At 36.9% G+C, this 10,760-nt stretch overlaps 1 protein-coding gene across 1 annotated transcript; it reads right to left on the reverse strand.

Annotated features, from left to right (window-relative positions):
• Window positions 1–7,105: 7,105 nt before the first annotated feature.
• LOC132795974 (uncharacterized) lies at window positions 7,106–7,957 on the reverse strand. The gene is made up of 2 exons (XM_060806956.1): window positions 7,775–7,957; window positions 7,106–7,712 (listed from the first exon to the last, which is right to left on the reverse strand). The coding sequence occupies exons 1-2, from the start codon at window positions 7,838–7,840 to the stop codon at window positions 7,503–7,505; spliced, it is 276 nt and encodes a 91-aa protein (XP_060662939.1). The 5' UTR covers window positions 7,841–7,957; the 3' UTR covers window positions 7,106–7,502.
• Between the last annotated feature and the right edge of the window lie 2,803 nt (window positions 7,958–10,760).

Here is a 10,760-nt window from a genome sequence, read left to right on the forward strand (position 1 = left end):
AAGTGGAAGGGGAAGGGGAAGTTGAAGCAGGCGGCGGAAGTGTTGTGGTTTTGTGTTTTCTGAGAGCGGCTGGAGACGGTGAGGAGGGGAGAAGATTGAGTTTGTTGGGGTTCCTTCTGTGTGCGCTTTGTTTGTTTGAAAACTTGCTAAACTTTTGGTGTTGTGTTGTAACTAAATTTTAAAACACACACATGTGTGTGTGTGTGTGTGTGTGTGCTGGAGTGCAGCAGATACAGTTGGCAACACTTTCACTTGTGCGTTGTCTTTGGCCATCGCTTTGGCTCTGTTTGGTTTCTTGTGGTTTATTATTCACGCCTGAATTGATTGTAAATTAAAGTTTGCTCCAGCGCCCAGGTCAAGGCAAGCGAGGAGCAAAAGGTCCTTAGGCATTCACTGCCTGAGTTGCCCGTTGTGCATTTTGAGGTCAGCCTATGGCAAAGTTTTCTTTTGTGTGTGCGAATTGGTTACTTGCCTTGCCTTCGACTCCGACTCCAACTCCAACTCCAACTCCCATTTTCAACTCCAGTCTGGGTGCGTCCTTTGTGCTGCCTTCGTCCTTCGTCCTGCTGCTCTGCTGGCCATGCTCATGTCGATACTTGCAGGTCCTTGTCGCCAGTGCTGTCTGTCGCCTCGCTGGCCATATTAGAAGCCAAAAGGCATTCAAGTGCACATAAGACGATTACACATCATTTAACCGACGCACTGCAAAACTATGAGGCACAATCGCTCCTTGCCCCCCTTGGTTGCCACTACTCCACTCCACATTGGGCTGCTGTAATTGTTGCTTCTCGACCAAAGGACTATTCAGTCCTTTATTGACTGCTGCATATTGATTATAGTTACAATGCCTTGCCTTTGCCTTGGCTTTCGCCTTGCTTCCTCCTTTCACTCGGTGTCCTTTTGTGCTGCTCGGGGAGTTCATTTTGCTCTGCTCTTTTAACATGACTTCACTTGATTGCTGGCATTTGTCCTTCTTGTTTAAAATTCAATCGCCCTGCATTTAAACACACACATGACTACTTCCCCTGCCTCTCTCTCTCTCACTCTCTTTCTGGGGTTGTGTGTGTTTTGAGACAAAATTAATTTGGTGTTAATGCAGTGAAAGTGCTGCTGAAAATGGGGAGAACTTCTTAAGCTTGTCGCTCAATCCTTAAGTTTGCAACTTTCCACTTAAATAGCTTTGTTTTATATTCAATATTTCACATTAAATTAGCTTCATACTAAGGCAATTACTTCATGAATTCATGAATTGATTGCAAGACAAATTCCTTGGCGAACTTTAAGTACATTATTATGAAACTAGCTAGAATATGGATTGATTTTATTGCAGCCAAACTAAACTGAAATCAATTAAGCAGCCAATATAAAAAGACTTAAAAAATAAGATGCATAGAAGCTTCATAAAAAGTCAGTTTTACAATAAATTCTTGAATTCCTGAAGCAATTGATTTCAAGACTATACTATATGGTGAACTTTATATATACATATTATTATAAAATTATATTAATTTATTTACTGAAGCAGTCAATTAAAATTCATCTCGCAATTTTTTCTTAAAATTAACTAATCATTAAGAGAACTGAACTTTATTAACATTTCTTTAGTGATTCCCTTTTTAATCAAAGAGAACTTATTTTGTACGCCTTTTTAAAAGTACTTAATTATTTTTTTGTGGGTTGTATAACAAAGATTTTCGATTTTCTGCATTTTATTACAAATGTGCTTACGCATTGGAAACAAAGAAAGAGTTTTTGAATATTTTACACGAGATTATACTGGGAAATAGTAATTTGTATAGAAAGAAAACAATTAAGAAAGTGCTCGAATGTGAGATACTCGCTAAGCATTTTGAATAAAAGCAAAACATTATTATACCAAAATATAACCTATCGTAAACATTTTTATTTTATTTATAAAAATAGACAACAATTTATAAAAAAAAAACCTTAGCCTACTAGGAGAAGAGCCATGACAACTTAGGTCTTCGGCTAGTATCACAAACATACTAAAAGAAGACTATAACATAAATAATTTGTAAATATAGCAAATAAATATACCGTAATATACCAGATTATCAAATGTGGTAATAAGATTCGTAGTAAGTAGTTATTTATCCCCATACCATAGTATTTCTTAAATAACATTTACAATTTGTATGCGATCGCAACCAAATTTTCAAGACTCATACCGACTATAGTTCATTATGTATGTATATTACGCCTGTTATCAGATTTTTATAAATTTACGAGCCTCTCTTGAGGCTGAATAACCTATTAGCCCATGGATAGCGGGTATAAAAACTATGGAAACATATCCGTTCTTTTTCTTTTAACTCACTTTTTTCTTTAAGCATTCTTTCATCTCTGCAACACGTTTAAACTGAAATAAATGAAAGTAATTTTTTAATTATTCACATACATATGTATGTTAATATATACACAAAGTGGTTTTATTATTTGACTGTTCTAAATAAAATTGGTAAAGTATAATGAATATTTAATATTGGTGTCTTTTCTCAAGTACTGGAGTTGAGATGAATCCTTGCAGGTAAGCCCCAAGCTGATCTCTTTGATCCATAGCTCAGTTGTTGCTGTTGTTGCTGTTGTTGTTGTTGCTATGAATGTGGCAAGTTCGCAAGTGAGTTATGAACAGGCAGTGAATGGATGTGAATGGATGACAGACGAGCTGACAGTATGTAACACGCTGACTATGCCATACTTCTGGAGAGTACTTACCTCCTAAGCTCATGCAGTGTGTGTGTGTGTGTGTGTGTGTGTGTGTGTGTGTGTGTGTGTGTTGAGGTGGAGAAGGTTGACCAGAAGGCGACGCAGGTCAACTGCTTAGGCAAGAAACTTTTGCCACTTGGCCACATTGCTCAAGTGGCCGAGGAGGGCAACTGCAACTGGAAACTGGCGAAACTGGACGATGTCCAGGCATGCACTTGGCTTGGTAGCTACTCATCATCATCATCGCCATCATCATCATCATCATCATCATCGTCATCATGGTAGTCCTCATGCAACTGTTTCTCCCACAGACGCATGCCAAGAACCTTGTTGCATACTTTTGTTGGAGTGCAGCCTGCCTGCCAAATGGCAAATGGCAAATGGTAAAGGAAGAGAGAGAGGAAAAGGAGCAGCTTGGACATCAAAGTTGCCAACTTTCGGCTTGAGGAATTTTCGACAAGGCGACTTGGAACTTTTGTTACTTTGCTGGTTGTGAAGATACCTGAACACAACAAGCTCAAAACCAAAAGCAAAGCAACGAAACAAAAAAACAAGAATGGAAAGGAAAAAAGGGCTGTGGGTTTAATTGTTGTGCTCGTCTGTGTTGTCTGCCATGCTCTAAGTTGTAGTGTGAGGCGACTGGCATATAAATTTCGCCAGGCCAGGCTCGGCTAGGATGCTCAGGTGTCCTTAGTGGTGTTCTAATTACTAACAAACTTAATTTGCTACAAGTTATTTTCGCTTTACCCCGAAAGTGCTCCGGAGTTGGGGGCCACGTGGCCACGGCAGCCACTTGACTGCAGTAGCAGCAGAAGGACACCGAAGTAGCAGTCGTAGTCAACTTGAGATACTTAAGCCACACGCCTAAAAAATAGTAAGGGAGGAGGAAAGGGGAAACTAGCAAAGCGGCGATTCTCGATCAATGCGCTTCGAGAGTATTTTCTACCTAAGATTCTCAGTGTGTAATTTTATGACCTCAAGCTCAAGACAACAGACAACAGACTGCGACTGAGACAAGATGAAGTCTGTGGCGTGGTCAGCTTTAAGCACCGTTAGAGCAAACCGAAATGTTCATTGTAAATTATGCGCTTTGGTTTACAAATTGCATGTGCCTGGACCCTCGCCGCACGAGGCATGAGGCATGAGGCATGAGGCATGAGGCATGTGGCAAAGTCAGCGACAAGGACTGACTTGCTTTCGCCTGGACTTGACTTCACTTCACTTCTGAGTCCTGCTCTGATGTGTGCTGTGTTTGTTGTGTAACTAATGCGTGGTCAAAGTTGTTGCCATGTATTCAAATGAGCAGCGTCGTCGCAAGTGCAACTTGTTTGGCAACTTCTTAGACATACTTTTCTTACAGTCCAGTCCTGTCCAGTGGACAGCATTAGAATGCTTAAGAAAGTGGCAAGACAGGGTGAGGCAAGGGTCACAGCTAGCAAATATTTTATGCTTTACGTGGTTAGGCAATGGCAGCTTGAGAAATTACGTGGTCCTCCGCATGCAAGTAGCACTACATAGCAGCACCACCCACTCACCACCACCATTTGGACCACTCACAGCACCACTCACCACTCACCATTCACCCCTCTCCACTCGCACCTCTGGCTCGGTCATTGTGTTTTTGTCTCTTGGCTTGCATTTAGTATTTTAGTATTTTAGTATTTAACATGCGCTGCCTAAAAGTATGCAAAGTTATTTCTTGCAAACCTTTTTGAGCTCTAACTAAATGCCGTTGCCGTTGCTATTGTCGTTGTCGTTGTTGTTGTTGCCTCTAACTCACTTGACTTTTTATTTGCAGTTCACTCTCGCTCTCGCCACTTCACTTGCCTTCACCTTCAGTTGCCGTTGTCCAGCGAAAAGCTTTTGTCTACTTAGCCGAATGCGTTGAAAAAAGTTGTAAAAATCGTGTAAAAAATTTGCTCAGGCAAAACGTGCAAAATGCGTTTAGTTGTTGCGTAGTTGCTGCTGCGCTCCGGACGGACTCTAATAATTTATTTTAATGATAATGCATAGCAGCCATACGACGACGGAGAGCAGCAGCAAAATCCGGGGTTAACTAAGTGGACACAATCGCAATGCCAGCTATAAGAGAGGGGGAAAGGGATGGAAAGGGAAGAGAAGGGAAGGCAAGGCTGAAAGGTGGCATTAGAAATGCGCTGCCTAAAAACTTTTGTCTCTAACCCACAAAATAGACCAATAACTAGCCGCTACTTTTTGATATGCGTCTCAAATATTAAGTGCCTGACACGCCCACTTAAGCGAAGCGGGTTGCAGTGCGACAAGCAGGAACGGGGAGAGGGGAAAGGGGAAAGGGCATAGGGAAGAGGGGTAAGCTGTTGCTTGAAGCGCATCATTGTAAAACCCTTTCGGCGGGCTACAAGACAAGTGCAAAGTTTCTACCACAAAAAGTTTTATAGAAGCATAAAACTTGTGCATTTTTATACAAAACAAAGAAGAAACAACCCAAAAAAAACGAGCGAAGAAACAGGAATGAGCATAAACACCATTGGTCTCCCGTTTTTCTTTTTTCAGCTTTCTTTTTACTTAATTTTTTGCTTCTGTTTCATTCTTAAAACAAAATGCAAATAAAAAAGTTTTAGCTATGTTTCGGGGCGTCGTTTTTTTTTTTTTTGTTCTCCGCTCTCTGTTTTATACTTTTCGAAAGAACTACTTGGGCGTGGGTCACGTTCTCGAGGGTTGCTTCGTCAAGTAGTGACCCATACGTCTTGGGGCAAACACAAACACTTGCTGCCTGCCCTCCCCATCCCTCTTCTTGCCATCTCCCCCTTCTCCACGGGTCAGAAGCTGACCAATCTGTGTGCCACTTGCCACTTGCCAGTTGTTGTTGTCGTTGTTGTTCGTCTGTTTCTCTATGAAGTGGCAACGTTTTTTTTATACCACGCAATCAGACTGTGGCAACAGCGGGTTGCCATAACTGCTCCATAAACTTGGCTAAGCGATGCTGAAGAGCTATTTTCAAAAGCAGCTGTTAGCTGTCTTGGCTTAATTCACAGTCCCTCTCTCTCTCTCTCTATCTCTCACTGTCATTTAGTTGTATCAATGAAGACAACAAGTGCATTTTCTTGTTGATGACTCGCCTCGAATAGTTGATGCTTACATTGACAACGCAAAAGTGTAGTATTCAAAATTTCATTTAATGCACTTGGTATAGGAATGTCATCTGCCGAGACGAAAGAGGGGAGAGAGTGGCTTCAAGACTGTGCTTTAATTTCGTTTTTCTTAAATCATTTCAAATAATATACGAGTTATAGATATTCCCAACAAAAGTAGAACATTTTGATGTATCAAATTTTACTCAATTTTCTCGACTGTGAGATATCCTCTAACTATTTCCATTAAAAGTAAAACAATGCAATATTATTCTTAAATATACAAGTATAAAAATAAATTAAACCAAAAAAATACTAAATATACCAAAGACTGTCATTTCTATATCGATATAGTATTATATTCGAAATATACAAGATATACAAGATCATACTAAAAAAAAGGCTATAACTTGAATATAAATATCCTATTACACTCAAAATATACCACAGAGTACACAATATACCACTTTGCTTACCGAAGAAGAGCACAACTATCAGACCGATTCTTTATCGAACACTATGAACTATGTTTAAAAAAAAAAATGCTGTTCCCTCTTGATTAAACGGCTAGAAATGGAGGAAGCTTAAATGAATTTCATTAATCAATGCATTTGAAAAACAATTCAGTATGTCACATTACGGAAGCAATAAATTACTACTCTAACAACAAATTTAAATCCTGTATAAATAAATAAAAAATATCCGCTGATATGGGAGTTATGAAAATGTATTCCTAAAAAAAGTCGAAAATTTTTGAAATTTTGTTTATTTTTTTTTGCTGGACTGTTAGATATTCACTATAAAGCAAAACAATGCTGTCAAAATAATATACTGAAAATACTACAAAAATACCAAATGCAATAATAATGGTATAAAAAATATACTAGCCTTTTTTGCAGTCGAAGTCGACTCCTTCTGCCTGTTACATAGATTTCCTGAAGGAGCAAATAAATAAAATCCTTCCACCCTATAAAATGATATATTTTTTTCAAAATCATTCAATTTATTCGTGAGTTTTTTTTGTGAGTGATTCTTAATAATAATACGGAAAGTGTCAAAACTGATTCATTTTGTTTTCTTTGACAAAGAGCAGAATTTATACAATGCTAACATATATTGAGAATGTAAATTGGGACTAGAAATACAGAACAATTGTGATTGAGATTGATTATGCAATAAATGATAAACTTAAATTATATGAATGGTTTATAGTACATAAAATACTTTCGAAGATGTCATCTTCCACCAACTTACGATATAAAAAAAAAAAAAACAGAAAAAAAATACACATATCTACATTAGGTGCCTATGACTATTATTTCCAGAATATATTCTATGTTATACGTTTGCCATGACTTAACCCAAGAGTGAGGCACTCATCACATAATTTGTATTGTATGATCTAAAAAACAAGGCGCTTTTAAGTGATTTGAATTCAATTTGTCAGTTGGCAATTTTGATTATTGAATGACAACTGACAACTGACAATCATAATTCAAATAACCTTCAAACCTCTAATTGTTTTCCATCGTAATACAAATTATATGATGAGTGACTCACATTACTCTTGGGTATTAGAGGGTGAAATGATATTTGCCTTTAGATCAATAATGAATATGAAAGTATGAAGTACTTAGGTTATACAAAATCGAATTCATATTTAAGCTATCTACGCTTGATCACATCCTGCTTCTGGAGGGGAACACGCTCCCAGAGGGTGCGAAAGTGTGCGTCCTGTTTGTGGGGATTAAAGTTGGCGATGGTGTCTCTCGAATAGCTGTGAAAGTTGGCCGGCAGCTCGGCAGAATCTCCGCCAACATCGTCGTGATGCTCCAATGCTGAGTCATCGGCATCCATGAACTCCAATGCGTGTGACTAAGCAAAAGAAATTGAAACTCAACTAAATACGCAAGACAATTTTGAGTTTTGTTATTTACCTGAACTAGGAGCAGTACTAAGGTGAGTAGCATTGTCGCCATCAGCCGTCCACTTGGTGCAGCCATCAGCAACAACAACGACAACAACGACAACAATCACAATAACAATAACAAAAAGCGACAACAACAAAAACGTCAGCCAAAAAGCGCTTACAACATTTTACGTTGACCAACGAAACACGACTGGCGACTGGGGACTGGCGGCAACTCGTCGTCGGATTCTCCAATTGTCGCACTCCCCTTCCCCTTCCTCTTCCCCTACTTTCCCCCCTCATACACCACTAGCTAAAATACACGTGTGCCGCATACCGAACGAACAGCTTGAGCTGACCCTAACTTTTCGTCTATTTTTAGCGCACCGCGTCATTTGCAAACCCCTCTCTGAGTTTTTTTTTTGCCAATGCGGGCAATTTTAATAGGCTGTGACCCCCTCAACATTCCCCCCTTCCCTCCGCGAACATTCATTGATTCAACTTCGCTTCGTTTCAATGATGAAAATTACCTTTTGTTTGTCGAACGAAAACGAAAACGAAAACCAAAACCAAAACCAAAACGAAAACGACGACAAAAACCGAACCGCGAACGCGACGCTTCGAATGATTTCATTCGGCAAATTTCAGTTTCAATTGCCATTAATGCAAGTGAAAATTATTAACCAGAACGTCGAGTATCATCGCATTAGGGCAAATTAATTACATTCGCATTGTGTGTGTGCTGTGCTGTGCTCATGCTCAAGCTCGGTCAGAATTATGACAGCACTATTAACTACACTTCACTCCGGAGATAGAGAGAGAGAGAGAGAGAGAGAGAGAGAGAGAACTGGCAGCGAAACCAATGGAAATTGTCAAATTATCCACTTCATGATTTAATGATGCTTGAAGCTAAAATAAATACTCCACAATTTTCTAGTAATTCACGGAATTCTAAGAGTTTAATAAGCATTTGCGTATTCTTTATAGTTATTATATTATTATGTTGCTTATTCCGCTTTGCTGTTGAATGTGTTAAATGGTATTTTTTTCATACTTAACATTCCAAATATATTAATGAACAATACTGCAAATCATACGCTTCTTTATTGTTATTATATTATAGTTTTGCTTTATTCGATTTGCAAATTGCTGCTGAATATATATAAAATGGTATTTTTTTATACTAAACACTGCAAACATTATATTAATGTACAAAAAGAAAATCATACGCTTAGTAATACGCTGCAGTAGCTTTGAAAATTGCTGCTGAATGTGTTAAATGGTATTTTTTTATACTAAACATTCCAAATATATTAATGAACAATACTGAAAATACTGAATTATAATTTTGCTTTATTCGTTTTGTAAATTGCTGCTGAATATATTAAATTGTATTTTTTGTGTACTAAACACAAACTATTATATCATTATGATAGTTTTCTTTATAATTATTCTATTATTATTATGCTTAAATCGCTTTAAAAATTGCAGCTGAATATAATTAATAATACTTTTAATACTATAGATTATTAGATAAAAGATTAATGTACAAAAATGAAATCATTCTCTACATACAATTTTCTTACTGTTTGGATTAAATAAATAAATTTTCTTAAAAGTATAAAAGGCGTTTGTGAGATCAAAAATTAAAGCAAAAATCTTAAATCAAAAATTTTGTATTTAAAATAAAATATAAATCTATCGTACCTATTTTGATTAGAATAAGTACGATGGATTTTTATTTTTAACAAAATTAAGATTTAAGATTGGTTTATCTACGCAGAGTGAATGCTTTAGTTCACTTCTTATGACATTTTTAGTATTTCTCTATCTATAATTTCCTTTCGTTGTCGTCATCAACTTTTTAAAACTTACTTAATTTTTCATTTAGTGCAGTGAGCTCTTCAACAAAATCTCTTATTTTTGATAGCAAAATTATGTTGAAATAATATAAGATAATAATAATAATAATTTTGTTGGGGCGAACTCCTTTTTCTACTGGGATTCTGCAAGCGAATTGCGAATTTTCTACTGGGTGTTTATAATCGGCGATTCTCTTTTATGCATGGGAATTTTACCGTTAAGTCAAGCGAATGCCGCTCATCGTAGTAATGCAGCTGTAAATTTCGATAGAGTGATTTACTCTTGATATGTACGTCAGCCCAAGTAGACGCAATTAATTGGGTTTAAATCTAATGAATGAAATATATGAATAAATAATGAATTAATGAATGAAAGAAAAGAAAACAAAGATTTTAGCTGATCCACTACAATTTGTTGTTTCTGCGTAGTGGACCGTTTGAATTATGGAAAAAGGCACATTAACTAACAAATGCCAACAAATTTCATATCGATTTATTCCTAGATCCATAAAAAAAACTTACTTCGAAAAATGTTTAATAGATTCCTTAAATTCTATGCACATTTTCACACATGAAATTGTATATTAAATAACAATAAGGGAAACAATAAGATTGGAATGGATAATTTGCTTTAGTTCCATATCTTCAATATAAACCAAAATATTTAACATAGTTCTTTATATCAGGAAACGTATCAAGAAATAATATAGCATAATAATAATCGTTGAATTGACTTATGCTATTTGGTAGAGTGTTAAAGATGTTCTTCAAAGTATTGACACATTTTTATATATGAATTACTGAATATGCTGATTTTAAATATAATATCCTAAAATGTGTAGAATAGGAAAGTGCTTATCAGTAAACATATGTATGCAAGTAAACGCAAGAAATCCTCGATATATATTTTATGACAAAACCTTTTAAGTGTGCCTAAACCTCAGTCTTTCATTAGTTTTATTTTATTTTATTTTTTTTTGGTTGACTCTCATTTGGAGATTGGAGCACGCAAATCAGGCGCATTAATGCCACACACCTTCATATTCAATTAATTTGAAGCTTATCAAAAAATGCAATCATCACGGGTCGCGGGTATGAACTCATAAGTCGACTCGACTGGACTCGACTGTGTTAAGTACTTGAGTGTGGGAC

The sequence above is a fragment of the Drosophila nasuta genome, chromosome X (assembly GCF_023558535.2).
Source record: "Drosophila nasuta strain 15112-1781.00 chromosome X, ASM2355853v1, whole genome shotgun sequence".
In the NCBI taxonomy this organism is placed as follows: domain Eukaryota; kingdom Metazoa; phylum Arthropoda; class Insecta; order Diptera; family Drosophilidae; genus Drosophila; species Drosophila nasuta.

What these genes read in the sequence shown, in the direction of transcription:
- LOC132795974 (XM_060806956.1), bottom strand. Translation starts at nt 7,840, where the DNA reads ATGGCTGCACCAAGTGGACGGCTGATGGCGACAATGCTACTCACCTTA. An exon ending in TAGTACTGCTCCTAGTTCAG is followed by an intron (nt 7,713 to 7,774) that starts GTAAATAACAAA and finishes TCTTTTGCTTAG; the next exon opens with TCACACGCATTGGAGTTCAT.